Source organism: Crocodylus porosus, unplaced genomic scaffold (genome assembly GCF_001723895.1).
Source record: "Crocodylus porosus isolate Cpor-Errol unplaced genomic scaffold, CroPor_comp1, whole genome shotgun sequence".
NCBI classification, from domain to species: Eukaryota; Metazoa; Chordata; order Crocodylia; family Crocodylidae; genus Crocodylus; species Crocodylus porosus.
In genome coordinates, this window is record NW_017728912.1 from 19,944,451 (window position 1) to 19,970,261 (window position 25,811).

At 42.5% G+C, this 25,811-nt stretch overlaps 1 protein-coding gene across 1 annotated transcript in view; it reads left to right on the forward strand.

Moving 5' to 3' along the window:
* Window positions 1–12,673: 12,673 nt before the first annotated feature.
* COL25A1 (collagen type XXV alpha 1 chain) overlaps window positions 12,674–25,811 on the forward strand; it is a 526,117-nt gene continuing 512,979 nt past the window's right edge. Inside the window, exons 1-2 of the mRNA XM_019533963.1 lie at window positions 12,674–12,967; window positions 14,211–14,280. Of these exons, the coding sequence (XP_019389508.1) occupies window positions 12,674–12,967; window positions 14,211–14,280 (364 nt within the window). The remainder of the gene's footprint in view (window positions 12,968–14,210; window positions 14,281–25,811) is intronic.

Consider the following 25,811-nt stretch of genomic DNA (forward strand, 5'->3'; position numbering starts at 1 on the left):
CCGAGGGTGCTGAATACAGCCTTGAGTGACGGTAGGGGGCGCTAGGGAGTACACGGCCGCTCCTAGGCCCCACTCCCTCACAGTGTGGAACATGAGTGTGTAAAGCTGGAGGTGGTGGGCTTTGCAGAAGTGGATCAACTTGATATCTCCCAGCCTGCTGAGCTGGTGTGCAGAGTTCCATGGGTCCTCTTGAGGCAAAGGCCCCACAGCAAGGTCCAAAGGGCTGAAGGATGTGGGTAGGCAGGGACTGCCCTTGAACAGATTCTCTTTGATATAGGCAGTGGGCAAATCAGTGGCATTGACCTTCTGGATTAAGTGGCAGGGCACATGCAGTGTACCAGGCTAGTGCAAAGGCATTCACCTACCCCAGCCTGTTAAAGGCCAAGATTATCCTCTGACACACCCAAGACACCTCCATTGCTGGCACCACTCACTGTGAACTTTTCACCAGGGGCTTGGCTAGGAGGCCAGTGCCCTAGGCAACTGCTTCTGGGGACCTGGAGGAGGAGACCAGCCTCCAGACCCTGAGGAGGTCCTGGTAGAAAGCCCGTAGCTCCTTGGACCATGCTTGGAGAGACCTCTCAGTTAGAACTGCTGGTCATATCAGAACCCTCAGAGGCAGTGGAAGAATGTGTGGGTGATCAGGCACCACACCACCTGGGTACTGGCACCACATAGGAGCCTCTGCAGGGTGTGAAGGTGGAAGATTTGGCCCTGACCCCAGATGCCGACCAAGCTCTGAGCCATCCTTTTACCCTCTTCCCCTACCCTGTGCAATGGAAGGCACAGGACACCTGCAGAGAACCTGTGCCATCCTGGCCTGAAGAAACGTAGTGTCTGTCTCCGGATACTGACCAGGAGGTCTGCAGTAGAGTCAGGGAATAGAGTGCAGAATGACCAGGAACAGGAAATTGTGGGACTGCTCTTTGGAAACCTGCTGTGTGCGTGGCTTAGGATCAAAGGAAAGTAGGGGTGCAAGAGACCTCATAAGGTCATTTAGTTCAAACTCCTGGTCAAGACAGTATCATCCTCAACTAAATCATCCCAGACAAGTGTCTATCTGACCTGCTTTTGGAAGTTTCCAAGGATGGAAATTCCACAACTTCTCTAAATAGCCTCTTCCAATGCCTGACCACTCTCATAGTCAGAATGTTTCTCCTATTTTCCAGCCTAAATTTCCTCTGCTGCAGCTTGTGGCCATTGCTTCTTGTCCTGTCCCTTACATCCACAAAGAAAAGCCCATCTCCATCCTTTCTACAATCACCTTTCAGGTATTTAAAGACTGTTATCAAATCCCCCCTCAGTCTTTCCTTCTCTAAGCTAACTAACTGTTTTTTCCGCTTGTCCTTGTAAGTCTCATCTCATGTTGCTCTGTGCTGGACTCTTTCTAAACCTCAGCTTGCAGTGCTGGGAAGAGTTCTGAACACACTGCAGGGCAGAGAAGACTAAAAGCTTGTTCCTAGAGCGATATAAGGGTAAGCTAAAAAGCTTTATGAAGAGGGTTTGTGGAGTTCAATTAGCTGGGAGCCCTGGATAGCAGTATAGAAATAACTTTTTCTGACTCACATTTTCCTTTATGTGTTCAAGTGAGGCTAACAAAATTTAATGATTTCCTGGTTCCATTTGGTCAAATCAGAGAAGCCCAGTCTTGAATTTGGCATTTTGTGTTAGACACTCACTTGCCCTTCCTGGAACTTGGCTGAGAACCTACTTGGTTTTCTATACTGTATCATATTTACTACATGTACACCATAAGAAGGAACTATTTTAGATTGCTTGGAATAGCACACTTAATCTGGTCATTCAACAGCAAATGCCTCCTTATGTGCTTTCCTGGATTTAAAAAGAATCCTGGGATACCTTTGAAAATGTGTAGAAACAAAGCCACTATCTCTCACAGGATTTTATTCATGTTCTTCATCTGAAGATTAAATCATAGATTATTAAAGGGGTAGTTTTTGGAGATTATATTTTAAGGAATTGCTCCTGTAGATCAATGTCTATGATTGGCTTAATATGGAAGAACTCTAGAAGGAACAAATATTGATAGTGACACTCAACTCTATGAAGTTTGTGAACCTGCAGTCTGTGAGGAATCCAAAAGCAACCTGTTTCATGTTAGGGTACCTTATCCTTGTTTGACCCTTCCTCTTGCAATGGGCAAACTCCCAATGGTTTCACAAGATCCAATCCTTTGTGACCAATGGTTCTTCTTCTTTCTAAGGCCTACTTTATGCAAAATCAGAAAAAACTTTGGTTCTTATACAGAAGTAGGGAACTGAGACAATATCTCAGGAATAGTTTAGGGGAACAATTAAAGTATATCATGGTAGTTTAGCATTCTGCCATCATCATAATCTTTCCTCTGTCACAGACTTGTTAAGATCCAGACAGTCAAACCTAAAATGAAACTAGGTGAAGCTATAACATTTCTTCTCACATGGCAACTGCTCAGTAAAACACTGATAGTTGGGCAGGGGACTTTTAACAACATTATCTTCTTCCTCAAATGTGATTACATAGCAGTCAGGCATGGGGCCATCTTTATCCAGACCCCAATGAAATAAGGAAAGGATCTAGAATAGACTGGAAAAATAAAATCTATCAAACCAATAGTGGCAGAGCCAATTATAGTCTGTCTTCTGCAGATCTAGCAATATAACAAGGACAGAGGGATCACTAAAGGTGGCAAGAGGGGAATTTGTAAATGCCTGAAACTAAGAATGCTGGACATCTTGATAGGGATATTCACTTGTTGCCTTCTTTTCAGTAATTTGGTCAGAGGGAGAGGAATATGAGGCCCTGTACTTGTATGGCGGTAGTGCTAGAAATCGAGAAATTTGACAACTGAATTTAGAAATATTGTAGGAAGATACTTTATTTCAAATTATTTATTAAATCTGGAGTGCCTGGAACCCAGTTAAAGCAAATGCCCTCCACCTTGTCAAATGGAGGAAAATTCCCATGTAACTGGCTCCCTTACTTTTTTCAAATTCCATCTAATAAATGGATAACATGGTGACATCTTATTTTCTGTGTCCAAAGCTTTCAATTTGTAGCAACTCTGCCTATGTGCAAAGGCATCAGCAGAGTTATCATCTGAGTTAGTATAATTTCCTACTGATATGGCACACATGCTGTGTTCTATAAAGTAAACCACTTTTTGTTCCATCTTCTTTTCCATTTCTTTAAAATTTTAGAAAGCATATAATTGTTCTTTTGTACAGAAATGCTTAATGACTCAATACCAGACAGATCAAAAAGTCCAAAGACTCAATTTCACAAGTGTTAGCTACAAAGCTAGGTGTTAAGTGAATATTTGACTCTATGTGAAACACAGGAGACTTTTTTTTCTGTTGTGAAGTGTTCTATGAGACAAATAGAAATAAAGACTGGATCTTTTTTTCATTTGTGAACTTGGGTAAAAATGATTGTGGATCTTATCTTGTTTCAGTCAGTTCATAGGTTTAGGAGAGCTGGTTTCATTATGTGGGAAAAGGAAATCCTGTAAAATATATTAAAATCCAGATGCACATTTTATCAAGTTTGCCAAAATACCTCTATGGTTATAGAACTAATAAACTCATTCCTATGCTCATGTGACCCAATTGCCTCCAAGTCTGAAGATAAGTCTGACTTCAATATTCAAATATATTATGTGTTTGTACAGTAGATGTGAAATGTATATATCTCAGTAGTAAATCACAACTGTTATCCATCTGCTAAGTATATTAATTTACTGTATCATGTACACCATACTTTAATATAAATGCTTACATTCAATTTCAGTGACAGAAGGCAATCAATTTGGACAGTTAAAAGTGCACGTTTTTGCTAGCTATATTTTCTGAAGCAGTGCAGTTGGTTTGGCAAGGTTTAATACTATGTGGTTATTATTCACTGTGTAAGTGCATGGCATGAGCAGCTTGCACTATAATCTAGTAGAATGATAGGGGCCATTAAGTGAAGTATAGAACTAAAGTACTGGATTCAGGTTTCCTAATCACAATTTGTTTACTTAAAAGTATAAATGCTTCTCTAGAACCTGATTTGGGACATAAAATACACAGGGAAGCCAAACTAGGTCTTGATTCAGCAAGGCATGTCAGCATGTACCTATGCTTAATAAGAGTGTGTGAAGCAGGCCCTGTTCGATTTGGATTTGGCCTGAATTGGGGACAGTGATTTGATTAGTTGATTCGAATCACTGTCTCTAACTCGATTTGGCTGAATCCGAATCTGAAGCTTTAAATGCTGATTCAGCGAATCAGTGATTTGGACATAGACACAGCTTTAAAAGTTTTTCTATGTACCTTGAGGTAGCAGGCACAGCTTGTGATAGCTGTGATACTGGGGCAGATGGAGAGCCCCCCACACTCCGTTGGGATGCTCCATGTGCTTAGCGGCAAACCTGGAAGTGGACCAGAAGTACTTCCAGGTCTGCTGGGGAGGGTGCTGGGGGCCCCCCGTGCCTCCCTGGCTTGGTGAACAGCCACGGGGGATGCCGGGTGCCCCCCAGACCCAGGAAGCACCAGTTGCTGAGCGAGGGGGGGGGTGCAGAGGGCCCCCCACACGCTTCCCAGCAGACCCAGAAGTGAACTGGAAGTGCTTCTGGTCCACTTCTGTCTGCTGCTGAGCATGCTGGGAAGTCCTCCGCACTTCTGTGGGACACTCCATGTGCCCCAGCATCATCACACTCATGAGCCCCAGATATCTAGAGGTAGGTAGAAAAAACATTTAAAGCTGTCTCCATGTCTGAATCTCCGAATCTCTCCGATTTCGATTCGGCGAGATTAAAGGGTCTCCTGATTTGATTTGGATTTGACGATTCAGCCACCAAATCAGGCTGGATCTCCACCACATTAAATTGGACTGAAGCTTCACATAGCTCTAATGTTTAAACATATGAGTTGCTCCACAGACTTGAATGGAATAATCCTTGTGCTTGAAGTTGCATGCGTGTCTAAAATCCCTGCTGAATTGGGAGCTTATTATCTTGGATTTGTTCTGTTGTTTTTTTTTTTAAATGTATTTATTTATTTTATGTCCACATTGTATGTTATCCTTGTTCAGTTACACAGGGTTTTGCTGCTGGGCCTGTAGCCAGCTGGTGCAGCCCAAAAAGTGAAAAGAGAAAAGAAAAATGCACCTGGAAATGGTCATTCAGGGTGGCAGAATTTCTATTAAAGCTATTCTTCTCTATTAGAATGTAGTGCTAGTACTGCATGTAGCTGGCTTGATAAGTTCAAGGCAAGCAAAATTTATTTCTCTGTTCCCACAAGAATGAATCCAGTCCCATGTGCAAAAGAAACTATTTTGCCAAATATACAAGGGGGCAGAGATGGCATGCTTGTATTTTGTGACAAGACTGTGAAGTGAATGTTGTCATCTTTGCCGCAGTTGAAAAGCTTGTGTGTAGCATGCTTCCTCCCTTTGAAATACTCACTCCTTACCTCCAAAATGTTGAGTACGAGAATTAGGTGTTGTTATTATAATTCATCAGATGTAGTGCTAAGGAACTTCACAGCTATGTATCATGTGACTCAACCTATTAGAGCCATCTGAGCGGAAGGAGAAATTCTCTCTAGGGGAAAGTGTGAAGTTAGCAGGAAAGGAGAATGGTGGATGATGCAATAGTATGGATATATGCTGAATTCAACTCCAGATAATATATGCGTTTAATATAAGGCTACAGTTTGGTCTTGGAGCTTTTAACTACATTAACTTTTCAAGCGTTACTCACTGAATGTGTTACCAGAACCTCAAGGCAGAGTCTGAGACCTAAATTTATAGTTGTGTCTGTAACTGTCAGTTAAGTATTATCTCCTACATTTCTTGATCACAATATGTTTTCTAAACTTAGTGAACCCTAAAATTTCAACAGGTGATTGCTTATTTTCCATTGGTGTATTCTTGGGTGATTCCAATGACAGGCCAATGTCACCTCTGGTAAAGTTATCCAGTTGTGGACTGGTCAGCCAGACTGAAACAAACTTGACATAAAAAGAAATCCAGATACTCTAGCAGCTAGCCAGTATGGAGTAAATGCATTATCTGCAAACACCATCCACATTTTCACAGACTCATGAAAACCAAACCATAGCATCTGGTATAAGTGCCTCTGGCCTGGTCATATACAAGGTCTGTTGAAATGTGTGGTATTTAGAGATTTGAATCTTTCAGGGAACACTATTCCCTCTGGTTGTTGCACCAGAAACTCAGCAGCTCTTACTTAGAATCTTGTTCTTTTTTTAATATTTCTTGAATTTGATTACTATAAATTTGGCCAGGTTTATCAATCTGCACAGAATAACACCCTACTCTGTGCAGCAGTTTGTATTTTAAATTTCTGTATTCTGGTTACCAAATACAGAACAGGCACTTGAGGTATTTTGTAATCTGAATATTCATGGAATCTCGCCTTAACTCTGACCAGCAATATCTAAATTTCAGTTGTAGCTTGTGGGCAGTTGAATTACTGCTCTCTCATGTGAACCATCATCTGTCTTACTCCAGCAGCAGGAGCTTGATTGTTTGGATCCAGTGAGCCTTTGCAGTTCCAAAATAATATATCTGTACCAATAAAACACAAGTAGAAAATAGTATTTATTTTTAGGAAAATAAAAAACAGTTCCTTCACTTCATGAAAAGCATATTTAAAAGCAATATGGAAATCTGGTTTCAATCTTAACTGTGGCTTCAAATAGATGCATTTTGAGCTCTGGCATAATCATGGCTCCAAAATAAGAACAGGACACACTGGCATGGGAACAGACACAAGTCTTGAATTCTCCTTGAAGCCTGTGGAAATAAAGCGAAAGACCAGTGTCATAGCTTAGTTCTGTATGCTTAATGTCCCCCCCAGTTTGTTATGTTCAGAGAAGAATGAATAACTCACAAAACTAATAGTTATTCATTATGGAATATCTGATAAATGAAGTGAGGAAAGTATACCAGCTTACTTCTTTCTCATCAGGGAAGGATCAGTCATTTGTTACAGTTGTATAACCATGATGATGTGTTCATACATACTAGCTCCTCATATGGTAGGTGTAGTCATGACCTACTTAATTTGCTCTGTTATTCACATGCTTAAGCCAAATGCTCCAACTTGGTACCAGTTTTATAGACAGCCTTGCAGCTTCAGGCACAGGGAGATGAATGAAGGTGACTCCATCTGGAAACCCACCATGATGTTTTCAGCTTCTCTGCAAACAGAAAAACGTGGCTACTTGCTGAGATGCATGTACCTACAGATGCAAAGTCTGTGTGTGTGGGGCAACTAACCAAGATTCGACTGTCTTCCCCATCTTTACTCAATATCCAGACAAATCATTTCACAAGCATTTATAAGCAGCACTTCATATGACAAGTGCTTCCTGAACCAGCTGTTTGTGATAAAGAAAAATGTGGCTCACGTAAATCACAGCTGGGCAGAAGATTTGGCACACTTTTTTTTTAATCTTATGCCATACATTATATTCCTCACTGTTTGAGGATATATGAGAGCAGACATGCATGAGGAGTCATCAAGACTCCCTTCTGTCTTTTTTTGAAGGTAGAAAAGTCAGGAACAGCGTTTCATCTACCAGTATGTCAAGGGATGTCTGACAATGTAGTCGACAATTGAAGGGTGTATTAAGTATGTAAAAGTTGTAAGGGTCTGCTTTGGTGTATTTTGGCTTTTGACTATAGTACAATAATGATTCTTGTGTGTCCTGGATAGCAGAAAGGTAAAGGTTTATTTTTACTTTTTTGGAGAGCTGAGGGATGGGTGAGAGAGGACATCTGAAAGAAGAAATAATAGGAACATGGTGAACTGTATTGCTGATTGCTTGCTAGATTTTGCAGTGGTTGATATGTGGCTATACAAAGGTGTCCATCCAGTTGGGGTTAGTGGTTTCACATCTGAGATTGAAGGGGGAAAAATTATTTCTCTTTGGAATGAAATATATTTTATAATATTTAATTTCATCCCAGTTCAGGGTGGAGGATGTACAACTGAAGTGCCATGCATGAAAAAGGAATGCTTAATTTTAGCCAAAAAGCACCCCCCCCCCCCAACTTGCATCAAGACATGCAATTTATGGCTTCTTGGGGCATAGGTACAGCTGGAAAAAGGCCATTTTTCTGTACTGAAACAGAAATTAATTGCCATTTTCAATATAGATCTCAGGGGAGAATTCCACTTTAACAGGAGTGAGGCAGGACCTACTTATAGTATAATACAAAATATAACAGAAAATAGCCATGAGAGGGGCACAGGCATGATCTTGACTGTAACAGTGCCTCACTCAATGACTTTAATCAAGTCACTTAACTCTCAGTATTCTTGTGTGTAAAATTGAGACAATACATATTTATCACACAGGTGTGTTTGAGTATTATCTTGTTCATGTGGTTACATTATTCGTTGAAAAGGTTTGTTGCAAATTTAGCTTTTTATTGCTATCAAATAACTGGTGACCCAGTTCTCATTTTGAAGAAAGCATGTGTTATTCATACCTACTGACTCAATGATTTCCATGATTTTTGGTTTATGGGTTACTTAACTGCTTACTACTGTAAACATTTACTCTTTCTAAAGACTTACTGATCATTTAGAATTGCACGACAGTATTTCTGCTCCCATCTGAATACCTGAATCCTTCTTTTTTTTAAAAAAAAAAAAGAACAACAAATGACAAATTATGAATAATGCACTGCTACTACAACTTTTTTGATGAATAATCATTCACGTTAAAATATGAAGCTCTGGAAATGTTCAAACATTTATTATAGCAGAAACAATAGCTGACTCCACAAAGAAGGACCTACTGAATTTGCTGTTTATGTTTGTTAAGATATTCACAATTCACTTTATTATCTTACCAGCTCCATTAAGCAGTGTAGCCCAGGTTATGGAATATTTACTCCCTAGGGCTCAGTAGTTATTCATGTTATGCAGTTGCACAGTCTTACTGAGGTCATTAAAAGTACTAACAGAAGTAACTGCCAGCAAAAAAGTCAGGCCTCCATAAGCTAGCCCTTAATGTTTGAAAGGTCTTAGCATGAAAAGTGCTTTTTATCTGCTAGGTATTAGATACAGTTTAAGTGGGGTAAATATGAGAAAAAGAACACAATGGGTAAATGCCATATTAGCAGAAAGAGACATAGGAAAAAAACACCTAAAACACCAGCTTGCCAACAGGCCATGTAGTAATTTATTGAATGCTAAGCTTCCTTTCTACTCATACAAACCAGGAATAATGAAAATTCATTAGTGTGCATAGAATAGTGGAGAAGCAAGTTGATAAAAAAACAAACGGGAAACAAAATAGCTAAAATGACTCAGGGGGCAGGAGAAGCACTACTGAAATTATTACCTATGCCAGAGCCCAGAGTACATGTATTTTGTTGGCACATTCACTTTGGAAAGGGTAATTCTAAGTATTTGCAAGTTTGTACCCTGTACAGTAGAAAAAGGAGACAAATTTTGTAGAGCTTGTGAATGTCTTACACAACTGCATGGGAAATGTCATTCAAATGCATGAATAAATAATAGTAAATTTTAAATAATGATAGAAAATCCAAGTATGCACATGAACCGTCCCTTGTGCATCCCACATGCCTCCTGCCTCACTCAAACTTGGAAAGAGTTCTCATCTCTGGGCCCTGCTACATGTTCAAATGAAAGCTGGATAGAAACCAGATATTGAGTTGTTACATTTTCCTGGCAGGGATGATACCATGATCAATAAGGTGGGTTTCCCAGGGTGAGTCCTGTCCCTTGCACTCTGGGCAGGCTAACCACTGCAAATTTCCCCAGTGTGTGAAACCTGACTACACAGTTTTGTGGTAATGGGGGACTGCATTCTAGCTTTCCTTCTGGCTTGTTCCTCTTGGCCTTTTGGTTAGGAGCAAGCAAGACTAGGGGGCATTCAAACTCCAGGGGGGACTGGGGCTTGCACATAGGATGCCTGCGATGCCAGATTTAGCCTTAAGCTAGAGCCTCACAATATGAGGGGCCTCTAAATAAGAAAAAAATGACCGACTCAATATCAAGTTTTATAATAATCAGTTGGTGAATAAAGGAGATATGGGAAAATGACTCTCTAAGTATGGACATTTTCATTCTAATATGACAAGAATATACATACACTGGATTATTTTTATCATATGGGGCCTCTTAAACTGGACATAGTTTAGGACTATGTCCGCATTATCATAATCTGGCACTAGATGCTTGCCATGGATTTGGGGAGTACCCGAAGCCCCAGATTGATGCGTGTGAAACAGAGGATGTTTGCCTGGTGGTAGAGCCACATTGATTTGAACGATCGAGCTTTGCTCAGTCAAAATGTGGAACTTTTGACTCAGCAAATTCAGACTGAGCAAATTCAGAACTGATTTAGCCCTTGAAACAAAATTTCAAAAAACAAAAAAAACCCTAACTTTGTAGCTAGTTGGCTCTTGTTGTAGCTGAATAGTTATTTTTATAGCGTGATAATTATTTTGTACCTGTGGCTGGTCTAAAGTATTGTGTGGTTGACCAGTTAATTGCATAATATAGGAAACATGTAGCAAGGGCAGAGACAAGGAAGCAGTAGGGATGAGATTATATGGTACTAAGCCCCATCTACATGTTACCTATATTATGCAATTAACTGGTTAATAGCACAAAAAGTTTAGACTGGCTGCACGTACAAAGTAATTATCACATAATTAGCTGGTAAATTGCACAATAAATGTAGATCAGCCATACATCCAAAGTAACTGCCATGATAAAAATGAGTTTCTATCTATGGAAAGAGCCAACCAGCTATAAAGTTAGTGCTTGGAAATGTATAACAAGTCTAATAGGTGGCTTCTGTCCAGCTTTCATTTGAATGTGTAGCAGAGTGTGGAGACTGCTTCAATGTGCTGTGATTACAGCATGTTGGAGTGGACTTGATTAATCGAATGTGGCAATAACTGTGCTCCAGCAGCCTCCAGCATCTTGTGTATAAGTGTTCCTGTGCTTCAAAATGGTGGTGGGGGTGCTTGAACTAAAGCTTGTTGTATGAACTTTAATTCAAGCATCACTGCCACCATTTTCAAGCACAGGGGCACTTATACATGAGACTCTGTGGCACTTTAATTAGAACTGCTCTAATTAAAGTTCCCCTTCACCCCTGGAGCATGTGTAAAAGTGCCCTATCATGCCCCTCTGGCAAGTTACACATATTATGCAATTAACTGGTCAATCCTGAAGTATATTTAGGCTTCCAGACCTGCCAAGTAAATATCACGCACTTAACTAGTTAACTGCATAATAACTTTAGACCAGCCACAGTGCAAAGTAATCATCATACCATCAAAATGACTGGCCAGCTATTAAGAAAAAAAAAAGTGCTTGGAAGCGAGTAACAACTCTGTCTGGCTTCTATCCAGCTTTATTGGCCTTTTGGCTAAGGTGAAGTGATGCTGGGTATGCCTACATGTGGCTGTAGGGCACCTTTGTTACAGTGCTGTCATTTAGAGCTTTCTTTTGGAAGTACTAAAAGATGGCACAGTAACAGCCTGTACTGCACCGTGCTGGCTGTGCATGGTCATTTTTGGCAGCTACATTGCCCTAGCAATGCACTACAATGAGGAAGCGTGTTGCTACGGCAACCTGGCTGCAGTATCATGGTTTTTGCCAATGGATACTTACAGCACCATAGTGCATCACTAGGTCTTGTGTAGACATGCCTGCTGGGGGTATCTGAATGCCAAGGCACCTTCCTGGATTTAGTGAATATCCAGATGGATGGGTCTGGGAGGGAGGACGGTTTCCTGGTGGTAGAGCCATACACACTTGAGACTTGAGTTGAATTTTGGAACTTGGTATTGGCCTTTATGCAATGAAAGGTGGAACTGGTTTGGCCTTGATTTAAAAAAAAAAAAAAAAATCTTTAAAGTAGACTGACAGTCCTACACTGTGCAAGGGGAAGGTCTATTCTTGCCTCTGCCACAGATGGTCCAGATGGCCTTGATCAAGTCACTTTCCCAGGGACTCCCCAGCGTTCCCAGACAGGGACGCTAACCCAGCGTAGTACCTAGAGCCCCGGGCTTGTCCCAGGCCTGCCCTGCCGCCTCGAGCCAGTACGAGCCGCGCTCCTCCGGAGCGCCTAGGCAGCGCCGCTCCGAATCCCGCGGCTCGCGGCGCAGCCAACCAGGCTCCGGCTTCTGCATAAATTATGCAAAGTGTCGAATCTCCGCGCGGGGCTGGGCGGCCTTCGCTCTGCCTAGGTGAATAAATTATGCTAACGTAGCTCGGGAGCTTCAGCCCGGCGCGGCGAGGCGGCTTGCGGCAGTCGCTGTGCACAGCGCAGCCAGGAGGGCAGTGGTCGCCGGAGCTGCGGGCTCGTCCCAGCGCAGGGAGGGAGACTCCGCGCTTGTACCCCGCCACCCGTCGCGACCCCCGCGGGGGGTTGCAGCGCGCTCTCGAGGGGCCCCTGCTGCTGCGCGGAGCTCGCCCGCTCTGGCCACGGACAGCGGGGCAGGCACCAAGTACAACGGGAGCCGCAACAAGTTCGTCACCCGCCCCGGCGCCGGGGTGCTGCCGTCGCCTCGCAGCGATGCGCGTGTGAGAGACGGGCGTCCGCTCCTCGCCGCCGCCGCTGCTCCTAGCTCTTCCCCGCTTCCTCCCCCGAGCCAGCCCGGTGCCTCCATGGGGGGCGGCGGGAAGGACGTGCCACCTGCCGCGGGCTGCCCGAGCGCGCCGGGCACAGGCGGCCACGGACACGGGGCGCCGCTGCTGGCCGCGCTGCTCTCGGTGCTCGCCGCCGCCTCCTGCGGGTACCTGGGGCTGAGGACCAGCCAGCTCCAGGCCCGGGTCTCGGCCATCGAGAGCGCCCACGGGGGCTTCTCTGCCGCCGCCGCCGCCTCCCGCCTGCTGCCCGGCTGCTCCCTGGACCAGCTCCAGTCCGTGGTGCAAGAGACAGTGGAGCGGCTCCTCGCTCAGGTGCGGAGAGGCGCGGGGAAGGGCTGGCTTCGGGCAGGGCCAGTGCCCCCCACGGCTGCTCGCTGGGCGCTGGGGAACCTCTTTCCTGGCCTTTCCAGGAAAGTTGAGCGACATTTCCCTGAGTGGCAGAAGGGATTGGGAGGGAGAGAGATGACACGGATCCGGGGTGTTGCTTGTAGCTGTGTTGGATGTAGGCGGACGAGGCTCTTTGGGTAAGATGCCATGTCTTTCATTAGACCAACTACATAGCCCTGCAAGTAGGATGCCTGCCAAAGGGTTTGGGAACATCTGAAGCCCCAGATGGGGGTGGAGGCGGTAGCAGGGCCATTGATGGTTATGGAGTGACTCTCAGATTTGGAATTTGTTTTGGCAAATTTTGCTCGGAATATGGAAAATGAAACTTAAAAAAGGCCAGCTAAATAGTTGGAAAAACTGTTCTTTGCAAGCTTTTGGGCACAAACCACCTTTTTCAGGCATAGGGTTGAAGGGTGTCTGTGCCCAAAAGCTTGCAAAGAACAAGCTTCCCAACTCTTTAGTTGGTCTAATAAGAGACATCAATTCTACCCAAAGACCCTTGGCTGCCAAGGATCTGGGCATGTATTTCATATTGCATCCGCAGATTCTAGCCAAATCTGTCTCTTGGGCTGGTTATTACTATTGCTAATAGATGTATGGGTTGTTTTTTTTTCCTTTTCTTTTGGTGGGCATCAGATACAACCCGTACTAGAAAGGAACCGCTCAGATGTGGCTCTTTGAGTAGGGGGTCTGGGCTTTCAAGGGTCTTATGAGGGTGTCCAGAGTCCATCTGGCAGTAGCCGGACCTCTGTTGGCAACAATTGGCGCTATAACGTGATAGAGTAGTTGACGTTCAGATCTGAACCGTTGATTGTCTTCATGCCTGGGACTTGCAGATCTGCCCAAACCCACATCCCTACATTTGGTTCTGTATGCCTGGGATGCTTGGTGGGGGTGTGGAGGTGTTTGGATGGGGATGTAACACAGCACAGGGCCAGCAAAGTTGGACAAAACTCAGTTGTCATGCTCTTTGATTTTGGGGTGGGGGGTGGGGAACTGATACCATCTAATCTGATACAGTCTGAATCCCATCCAAGTCGATTGTTAGTTATGCTGTCTATCAAATCACTGTAAATCACAGCTTAACATATGCCGATTTAGAAGCCTGGCTGTAGTAGCCTGAGCGAGTGCTTACCAAGTTGGCTAATGTTGCTCCTTTCACCCACAGAAATCCTATGAGCATTTGGCAAAAATAAGAATAGCAAGAGAAGTGCCTCCAGAGTGCAACTGTCCACCAGGTAACCAGAAACAGCTCAGAAATCTTTCCTTGGTATCAGGGGATTTTAACACTTCTTTTTATCTGTCTGTCAGATGAACATGTAGCAACATCAAATATCACATGTAATAGGAGGGGCAGAGGGACACTTCTTTTCATAAAGTGTGCCTTGGGTAGAATATTAGCCTTTCCCATTCTGGGGTCACATAGGATTTAAATTAAAATATTCATGACAGTAGGATAAGGCTGGGAAATGCATGATAAGTAGAAGGTGTAAGCAAGCCAGTGCCACAGCTTAACAAGTATTCTGATCTTTAATGTCATGGTATTCAGTTAGTGCTTCTGTTGGCATTGTGTAGCTTTTTGATATATGAAATAGCTTTAAACACAAATGACATATATTTAGGATCTAGTTGTTATATAATAAAAATGAGCTTTTTAGTTATTTGGGTGTCCCCCCCATCATAGATAAAATGGTCTTTTAGAAAACAACTTTTTCTCATAATATATATTATTTATAGGAATATGGACACAATCCTGAAGTTCTTACTCAGGCAGCAGTCCCAACAGCATTGTTGAACTTCAGGATTGGGCCCTGTGCTACGGGGATCATAGTTTCATAGTTTCATAGTATCAGTTGCTTGTAGACCTGAATAATGTATTCATATGCTTTTTTGTGTTATATGCTTTCTGTATGTTTTGTTGTCTTCTGCTGTTGGTTTTAGATACCAGATTTAGATAACTGATGATGATTTATTTTGTCTTAGACTTCTTTTGAGATTCTCTCCCTCTGTTTCTATTCCTTGGGCATTGGTAATATGATGCTTAATGATTCACAAGGTGCTGTAACAAATCTAGCACACTTTTATAATAGGGTACCATGGAAGTATAGTATGCTGTATATGTCCTTCCATTTACAAAAACATCTTCCCCTTAGAAAAGCTGGGATGTTGACATGCATCAAGAGTAGGGATGATAATGAGTTAATATTTGACACTTATGTTTTTGAAAAAGTATTTGCAGTAAGACATGCGACTGTAAGGTAGGTATTTATGGAAGGAACTCTTCTAGTTAGAGGTTTAACTCATGACAGACTCATCTTGAAGGGATTATTGAACCACAGGAATGAAAGTCCCTGTGACAATAATATATCTTTTTGATAATATAACTGATAGAGTACCCTAGTAGCCCATTTAGGAACCTTTATCGGTTGAATGAAATGGGCAGTGTTGTTTGTTAGAGCCAGAGTTTTTAACAGAATACAAGAATTATTAAACTCACTCAGTTAGTTTTGATGTGACATATTTCATAATGTTAATTAAAAAAAACAATGATTTTTATAACTGATTTTGGCTAATAAATACATTTCTATTACTCGCTTACATTCTTATAGCTTAAATACATGAAGATGACTGAAGTCCAAGATGTAACATTAAAAGGTAGATTGCCCACAGCGTTACACACACAGATCTAGTCTGTGATCCTGAAGTGTCTATGAATTTGAACCCCTAGTTTTCTCTTTCAGGGTTTATTGTTCATAGTAGTTGGCATTGATTTGGTCACTTAACAACCATTCTGTTTTCAGGCTGAGGAACAGTCTCTGCCATTGTTGCAGCTGGTGTTGCATGCTGTCTTACTTCTTTACTACCACTAGAGCTCCACATTATACCAATTTTTACTTGAACATACCTTATTTTGAAGCATATCTTTCTGTTATCTCGGTTCCAGCAGATTACAAACAGTAGAATATTTGTCATGGGATTTGACAAAAATCTTCACTAGAACTCAGTCCAAATAATATTTAAAGCACATTTCAAGGTGTGCAAATTAGATCTATAAGAGTAGGAAAATTGAGATGAATAGTTGTCAAAAATCATTTTACAAAGAGGTATAACTGGCCAGGGAATTGGATATGTGATATGGAGATTTTCACCTCTTGGTAATGACTTCAGTTTGGAGGCAGGTTTGTAGTGATTGAAAGTTATCAGCATGTGACGGCTGCATTTTGGACTATTTAAAATGAGGTAGTTGTCTCATCCTCCGTCCCAATGGACAGGAGTTTACCTCAAAATGCCATTGTGTTGGCAGGCTCAGCAGAGCGAATGAGGCTTGATGGGCATGAAGACAAAATCACTAAGCCTGCTCTGAGAAGTAACCCTTTCTACTGGTGTTATAGTAGAGTTGGGAAATGTGAGGGAATTTTGTACTGCTCTTGTTCATATTGTGCCATTTTTAAAATATAGAATTGGCCCGTACTCCAGGCAACTGTTATAACTTTCACATCCAAATAATACTGTTATAATATTTGACCAATTACTCTTTAACTAAATATGAAGGAGTTTTGTTTGCCTGATTGTTTTGGTTTGTTTCTTTTTTTAAATATGGTTTCATTACAATTGTGAAGCTATTTCAGGAAACTTATTCTGTGGCTGCGGTGCTGCTTATGGGTCTAAGAGTTGACCCATACGCTGTATACAGTGCATGCTGGATTGACTCTGTGCTGCATGGGCCCAGTCTGGGTGGTGAGTTGCTCACAGTGCCAGGTGGCCTGCTGGATTCAGCATGTGGGGCCAGTATGTGGGCCCCATCTGGTCTCTGGTCCCTGCCCTGTGCCTTTTGCCCAGGGGCTGGTCCCGTGCCATTCATCTGGCCTGCAGGGTCTTGTGAATTTGACACCCCTGGCTTAACAGGTACGGAGTCATGGAAATTCCCGTGGCTTGCAGCCTGTGAAGCCAGTCCTGATTCAGAAGAGTAAATTACATCTTTACCACAGTGGCACAATTTACCTTTTGCTGTTTTTTACCTTTTTCCCTCAACTTCTCGTTAAGCCTATCTAATCTGTATATGGCCATTAGATCCGACTCCAGAAAACCTTCAAAGTACATGCAGAGGTTGTTGTGTTAACACCAGTATTATGAGCACAAGATAGTTGCCAAGAAGAGTGCTCGTTCCTTTAGGAGAAGATACTCAGAGCCCAAGGGGTGACAATCCCAAAAAGAAGCAAAGGGGGTAAGAGTGCCCAAAAGTCCCCCTGACTCACCAAAGACATTTGTGAATGCCTGATTGCCAAAAAGGAGGCATACACCCAGTGGAAGGGAGGGGCTATCACCAAAGAGGAGTATACCTCCTCTGCTCGGGTCTTTTGGGGGGCTGTTAGGAAAGCTAAGGCAGATACGGAACTAAGGCTAGCATCAAGGATAACAAAAAGTCCTTTTTTAAATACATAGGGAGAATGAAGAAGGCCGTGGGTAATGTGGGGCCCCTGCAGGATATGCTAGGCAATCTGGTGGTTGCACCAGAGGAGAAAGCAGACCTCTTTAACAGTTTCTTCACCTCTGTTTTCTTGTGCAGGGACCCGATTCAGGACAGACTCAAGAGAAACTCCGCTAAGCCTAGGGTCAGGAAGGACTGGGTTAGAGAACTTCTGGAGGGGCTGGATGTGTTCATATCAGCAGGTCCAGATGCTCTCTACCCCAGGGTGCTGAGGGAATTGGCAGAGGTCATTGCAAGGCCCCTGGCATGGCTTTATGAGCACTTGTGGTGCTCTGGCCAGGTGCCGGATGACTGGAAGAGGGCCAATGTGGTCCCCATCCTTAAAGGGAAGAGGAAGGATCTGGGCAACTATAGGCCTGTTAGTCTTACTTCAATCCTGGGAAAGCTCTTTGAGAAGATTATCAAGGAGCAGATCTGTGATGGGCCAGCAGTGGGGATGATGCTCAGGGGCAACAAGCATGGTTTCATTAGGGGCAGGTCCTGTCAGACCAACCTGGTTGCCTTCTACAATCAGGTCGCAAAATCATTGGACACAGGTGTCGTGGTGGATGTAGTCTTTCTGGACTTCAGGAAGGCCTTTGACACCGTCTCCCACTGCGTCCTCATTAAAAAACTAGGCGACTGTGGCATTGATGCCTACACAGTCAGATGGATTGCAAATTGGTGGTAGATGGGTCATTTTCGACCTGGAGGGAAGTGGGCAGTGGGGTCCCCCAGGGCTCGGTCCTTGGGCCCGCACTGTTCAGTTTCTTTATTAGTGACTTGGACAACGGGGTGAAGAGCAGCCTGTTTAAATTCACAGACAACACCAAGATTTGGGGTGAGGTGGGCATGCTAGAAGGGAAGGGCAGATTACTGCAGGACCTGGACAGGTTACAGGGGTGGGCAAATGAAAACAGGATAGGATTCAATACTGACAAGTGCAGGGTGCTGCACTTGGGCAGTAGGAACTGGCAGCATACCTATAGCCTGGGGAGCTCCTTTCTCGAAAGCATGGTGGCAGAAAGAAATCTTGGAGTCATTATTGACTCCAAGATGAACATGTGCCGAGAATGCGAGAACACTGTCAGTAGGGCTAACCGTACCTTGTCCTGCATCCACAGATGCATCACAAGCAGGGCCAAGGAGGTGATCCTCCCCCTCTGTGCAACACTGGTCAGGCCGCAGCTGGAGTACTGCGTCCAGTTCTGGGCGCCACACTTCAGGAGGGATGTGGACAGCATCAAGAGGGTCCAGAGGAGGGCCACTTGCATGATCTGGGGACAGCAGTGCAGACCCTGTGAGGAGAGGCTACGGGACCTTAACCTGTTCAGACTTCACAAGAGAAGGCTGAGAGGGGACCTGGTGGCTGTCTATAAACTTACTAGGGGGGACCAGAGGGGTTTGGGAGAAACCTTGCTTCCCTGAGCGCCTCCTGGAGTAACAAGGATTAACAGCTATAAGTTGACAGAGAGTAGATTCAGGCTAGACAACAGGAGGCACGACTTCATGCTCAGGGCGACTAGGATCTGGAACCAACTTCCAAGGGAAGTGGTGGTGGCTCCTATCCTGGGGATCTTTAAGAGGAGGCTCGATGTTTACAACTGCATGGCGCGTCAGCTGGGGTCATTTGAGCCCAGTTTTCTCTTGCCCATGGCAGGGGGTTGGACTAGAAGATCTACAAGATCCCTTCCGACCTTACATCTATGAATCTATGAAATGGCTAAATGTAGCCTTTCATCACTCTATTCTTCAAACTGGAATAAAGCTTATTTACAAATCAATTATTTCTTTCTATCTGGGCTATATAGTAAAGAGGGAGAGGGAAATTCAGTCAGCAGACAGTGAGAATTGATGTTTGATTCAGGAGTAAATTTCTGTAATTAGTGAAGCTCTTATTAGTCTTAAATATTCAGCCCATCCTTTTATGGCTCTCCATGGCAGGAACTATCATGTTCAAAGGCAAATGGTTTTTTAATAGGTTGGACAGTGAGGGGAAACTATATTCACATCTTTTCATAACCTGCAAGGATGTACGAGTTAGATACTTTTAACCAAGCCATAGCCTTTCTCTTCTTGTCTAAAGAATGTTTTCTTTTCTCTTCTAAGTAAATATTTCCATTAACCATGATTTTTTTCTAATGATGCATTTTACTTCTAAAAAAGTCACTTAGTTTAAAGGGTATATTAATGTCTTGATTTCAGTTGTAGAACTAAAAGCAGAAACTGTGAAAGGTCTGAAAAGTTTGCAAATATTTATATGAAAATAACAGGTATTCCTTCCCCTCACTAAGCAATAAAGTTTGAAATGTAAATGCATACTAACATTCCCCTTAATTTAACTCAGATCTAATGAACATGCTAGTTTAAATCTTCTGCTTCCAACTACAGCAAATACCTCCAAGATATTTTCTACCCAGGGGATTGGGAGAAAATGTGGCTGCCAAAAATTATTTATTAAATGATTTAATTTTAATACTTTTTCTGTAGGTTATATATAGGGTTTTCCCCCTACTGTTAGGATGCTTTAAAATGGCATTGTTTTGGTAAAAAAAAATCAGTATGTTCTAAGTCTTGCGTTAAAATGATTGTGGGTCTGTTTAGGTTTGTTGTTATAGGCCCATTCCAGTAAGGGCTTGCAAAATACTTGAGCATATTTTTAGGACATGTTGACTTCTTAGGAGTTAAGGATATGATTAAGTGTTATGGTGAATTGGAGTCTTCATCTAATAAAGGATAGATTTTGATATATGTACTGAATTGCACTTTACTTTGTGAGTTTTCCTAGTGATAACACTTATGGAATAAAAGATGGTACTTAGAATGAGTGTCAGAATACTACTGTCTACAAGGGCATCAGAACCTGGTTGTAAGTAATGTTAGCAGTTTATAGAATAGCACTTAATATTCATTCTAGGCTCATTTGGCAAAACTCTCTGATTTTCAGTGGCAGTAGGATCTCGACTTATGCAACAGTAGAACAAGAGAGCAGTCTGATGCATAAGGACATGATGATAACATTTGGACATGAATAGCATTTGGAGAAAAAATACAAAGGTTGTTTATGAGGGAGAAGTGTTTTTATGATTAACCTGAACTTTCTAAGGGTTACTGGTAGTTTGAAGTTAGAACTGAAAAATGTAAAAACATAGGATGAGTCGGTTTTTAGCTGGGTACTGCCATTCAGCTAAACATAACAACAACATTACAAACAGCTTTTATAACATAGTGGCTGATGCACCATGCAGTTATTTAATGTTCCTATAACTTTAAAAAAATGTTTTATTAGACTTCAGAATGCAAGTTGGTACACCCATTACTTTGGCATGGTCTTGATCTTGCTATTTTTAGACAACAGTTTAACTTGTCTGAGTTTGATTCTTCTGCAGAACAAACGGACAAAAAAATAAACAAAGAAACCCCCACAAAAATGTAGAACATATTGGGAATATAATAGACTAATTACTAGTAGGGAAAATAAGAAAGCAAAAAATCAGAGTACTTGAGAGAGATTTTCTTTTGAATGCAAGACATGCTTCTGAGTGTTGCATTGTAGAATGAGTTACTTTATACAGCAGGGATGTTTAGAATGATCCTAAGCATTTTGTTGACAGTCCAGAGATATTTTTGAATTTTATTACCTTTGGTCTGTTTCAGCACAAAGGCTTTAAAAATATTTATATATACATTTATGAGTGAGACTCAAATGTTGGTTTTTATTTGCTGCTTGTTTTAACTAATTGTTTATGTAGCTACGAGCTCTACAGCCTCCTATTGACTGTCTTTTTACTTCTGTCTTACCAAGAGCTTGGACTATATTGGGACTGTCCAACTGGCAGTCAGTGGGTTGCCTGCAGCCTGTAAGGGAGAGACATTACACATAAACCAATATCAGTGATTGGAAACTGGTTCAAATCTGTAACACAACAGTTACATAACTGTTGCACTGAAGTATCTACACTGAATTGCTGTTGTATTACAGATTTGAACTAGTTTCCGATCACTTATACTGGTTTATGTGCGATTTTCTGTCCCTAGCCCTGAAGTTCAGTGCGCATAAACCACTTTCACAATGGCCGAAACAGGTTTAAGATAAACCTGGATGGCTGTAGTATCAGACTTAACTGATTTAGGTTAAATCGGTTTATTGAACTTCTGTCCCTGACCCTCACCAGATTCAAGTTAGCTCAGGATGCTTTGTACCTCCCCCACAAACCCTCTCTCTTGGGTGGGCAGACTAGCCTTGGCCCAAGCTGTCTGCCCCAGCTGAGCAGGAAGGCATGTTCTAGCACCCCTCCCCCCCTGCCCCACTTCTGTCCTGGGCCACTGCAAGCATCTGGCTGCATTTCTGATATCAAAAGAGAATGTCTGTCTGTTCACTTGCTTAATGGTTCAGTTTATGCAGTTTAGACAAAACTGCGACAATTAAACCAATTCAGCCTTGGGCTTTTTGACTGTTTGTACTTAGCCCAAATGGTTAAGTTCCAGCTGCCAGGGACCTGCCTGGTTGATGCTCCCCCTATTGCTCCAGTTGCAACAGCAGCCTAAGTCTCAGGGCTCCCCCTCCCTCTTCCTGCTGCTGCTCCCAGGGGGTGGGATAATGTGGTGCATGGTGCACTGAGTTGAGGATCAATATGGGGGTACATTGTGCAGCAGGCTGTGTGTGGGTGCACAGTGCAGCATTGGGGAGGAGAGGGTAGGGAAGCTTATGTGGGCACTTGGTGCAGTTGCGGGTGCATCTACACAGACCATGACTTAGAGACCCCTGGCTCACCCTGGTGTGGCCCCTGACCAATTGGAAGTCAGACAGCCATGGACTGCATAATGGCATAATTGGTGTTTTCTGTCTTTAACTTTCTATAATGCACAGTTTATGCACTGTATGTATCTATAACTTACACAGCATAGTGTTTGAGTGTGTACTCTTTTTTTAGAAACCTACGCTAAATTCAGTAGCATGAGTCTGAGTGCTTGACAAAGCCTCAAATGGCCATACACAAGTTCAAGGTTGTTTGTTTCCTTTTTCCTTTGGGACACAGGACAATGTTTGTTTCTCTTGTTCCTTTTTCAAACATTTTCTCTCAGAAAACCCTGCCTTGCCCATTGTATTTAGACACATATAGCTTGGAATCCTATTCAAATTCTGGATCTTGTCACAATTCTCAAATGCCTTTTTCATTCTTCTGTCATCTATTGCTATTTTATGCTGTTTCTGTAATCATGCCATATTGATTCTCTGTCTCGGCCTCAGAGATCCCTGTGGTTTGGTGTTTTATAGTGCTTCTGAGTTCACCGAGCAGTTTGCTATACTCAGTGCTGTTGCGTATAAACACACTCAGTTAGTAGATGGAGCAACATCAGAGACCACATTTCTCAGGGATGCATGGGTTGGCCTACTTTTGTATATAACTGTTTGTCTTTTTTGTGTGGGGAGTGCACACATGTTTTAATGCTCTTCTGGAATATAAGTTGTGGATATACATTACATTTGTAATGCTATAAATACTCAAATAGCTCTACAAAAAAACTAATGTATATATGGTCAAGGTGTCTGTTGTATTGCAAAGATGGTGGATCTACCACAAAAAGTTCTCATTTCTCATGAGAACTTCTTTGTAGCACTGTATTTTGTAGCCACAAGTCACCTATGGACAGTTCCAGAAGATCGCCTGGTCCCCCAGCATTATATTTACTCTGCTTTCCCTTTGTTCCTTGAAACAAGAGGGAGGGAGAGTGGCTGGTTCCCTGACAGCCAGGGTAGATCAGAGCTGTAGCACAGTATGTGCCTTGGAGGAGCACCAGCTCTCCTGTGGAACCCTTCTATTGCTACTCTGGCAGGGACTGGTATCACAGTGGCAGCAGAGGGGGCTAGTCTCTCCATAGGGAGGCAAGGGAAGCTGGAAAATGTGAGGGTTGCCTCTGCGGTGGGAGCAGTGGCAAGAGCTAGTGCCTCCAGTGTTGAGACACTTTGTAGTGCTACAGGCTAAGTACAGACAGTCAAAAAGCCCAAGGCTGAATCAATTCAGTCTTTGTAGGTAAGTCTAAGCTGCAGACATTAAACTGAGAAAACTGGACAGATATTCACTTTTGATTCAGGGAATGCAGCCACATGCCTGCAGTGGCTCAAGTCAGAAGGGAGGCAGGCACTAAAGCACAGGTCTCTGGCACATAGCCAACATGGCCTATGTTTTGTTCCTCTTCTTGCTGCCCCCGAGGTCTCTGGGATTTGCAGTCCAGAATCACGGAAGCACAACTCTGCAGGGTTGCTTATTACTTTCTTTTTCTGCTTCCAGGTGGCTCTGAGATTTGTAGTACATGGTTGCAGCCAGCAGTAGCCAAAAATTTTTAGCAGGGCAGGGCAGCTCTGTACTTGGGGAAAGGGAAGTTTAACTCCCCTTCCTCTCTGGTTCCAGACCCCAGCTGGGGTTTGCCTGGGGGGGTGGGCAAGGGTGGGCAGTCCTGCGCCCCCCCTCCCCCCAACACACACACACGCATCCTTTTCTGCTGGAGCAAACAGCACAGCCCAGCTCAGGCCTGGAAAGCATGCTGGAATACTGGGGGACTCTGGTTTTATTGAACCAGGAAGGAGTCTGAGCCAGAAGTTTCATAAACTGGTTTGACAGAAAATGGGTTAAGTCTGATACTACATTCAACCAGGTTTATCTTAAACCAGTTTCAGGCATTTTGAAACAGGTTAATGCTCACTGAACATCTCTTCTGTTATGGGTTTAAACAAGCTTCTGATCACTTAAACCAGTTTATGTGTAATTTCTGTCCCTAGCCACAGACAAACACATCCATAGCTATAATGCACGTATCAGGTTTATTATGATAGTGGGATCACTGTATTTTCTACATGTACCAGAGTTCATAAGACCCTAGGGTTTCTCTTAATGTATATTGCTGGCAGCTAAATGGGGATCTTGAGTATTAACACTGTACTATATAGCAAGATGGTTCCAGTTCTCAGTGTTCCAGAAAGATTGTTTCCTGTGGAGCATTACAATTAAGAGGACTGAAAGAAAGGAAGAGAAATCAATTTCAAGGATTAAATGAATCCAGAAATTGACATCAACAGGGTATTACTACTGTATTATGATGCAGTGAATAACTCCTACAGAGACCAAAGTATTAATGTGGAGGGGAGATGAGTTAATCGGATAGGGAACAAAAACAGAGTATGAAATAATACAGACAATATTATAAATGTTTTTCATTGTTACTTAAAATTCAGGGTGCAGTGTCTTATTCCCAGCTTCTAGTACTAACTTCTGTGCTGTCTCTACATCAGTTATTTTTGAATTCCATGCTCTTGCTTAATTTTATGATTTTTTGACCATGCTTTTATTTACTTTGCCATAATTTTACACTTTTTCCAGTTTCTGGATAAAGATGTTTGATGTGCAGTCACATATTACCTTCTGGGTAATCTTTTGTTATGTTTGGATGGCTGCTTAAGAATACTTGTTTTTCACCCCCATAAAACAGATGCGTGTACTTTATTGGCTAGGATGTGATGTTTTAGTTCTCTTCCCCCTAGGGGAAAAATGTACAACATGATGAATGAAACATAAAGATGATTAAAGAAAGATCTGATTGACAAAGATCTGCACAAAATACATTTCCTGTGTAATTCTGCTGACTTCAGTGGCATTATACCAAAGGTTAATTTGGACCTATATGTTTTATTAGTAAAGGTGCTTCAAAAGTATTGGATTAAATCTTACTGAACTATTCTATTTGGTAATATAGGATTTGAGAGATATTTGACTTCTAGAGACGCTTGACCAAGATATGTGCTAATTGAAATTAGCACATTGTAATGCTTGTATGATATCAGCTTTGTATGATAAATGGAATTGAATCTTGATATTTGTATGCTTCTATTCTACCGTAAGACTTTAAAATTTGGATGTGTTCAGTTTGGTTCAGCCAAAATTATGCTGGATTTTAATTCAGTTAATTGTTAGTACGTTCTGTTGACTGGGATACGAAAACTGGGCTTTTCTAGAAGATGTGCCTGTTCTCCTGACTTTCTTCTATATTAACTTGCTGCAGCCAACCAACCTATTTATTGTAGTGTTTTGATGCTATAATAATCAGCTAGCTATGGAAGACCAGCTTGGTTGACAGTATTACTCTCTAAGTACTCTTATAGGTAGCCAGAAAGAAACATAGAATTGATCTTTTCATTGTATTTTTTTATTGTGTTTTTAATATGCCCACCCTGGTCATGGTGCTAGATACAAGCCTGTCCAGGTAGACTCATAGGAGAGCTTCAACAAATTTTTTGAAAACTAA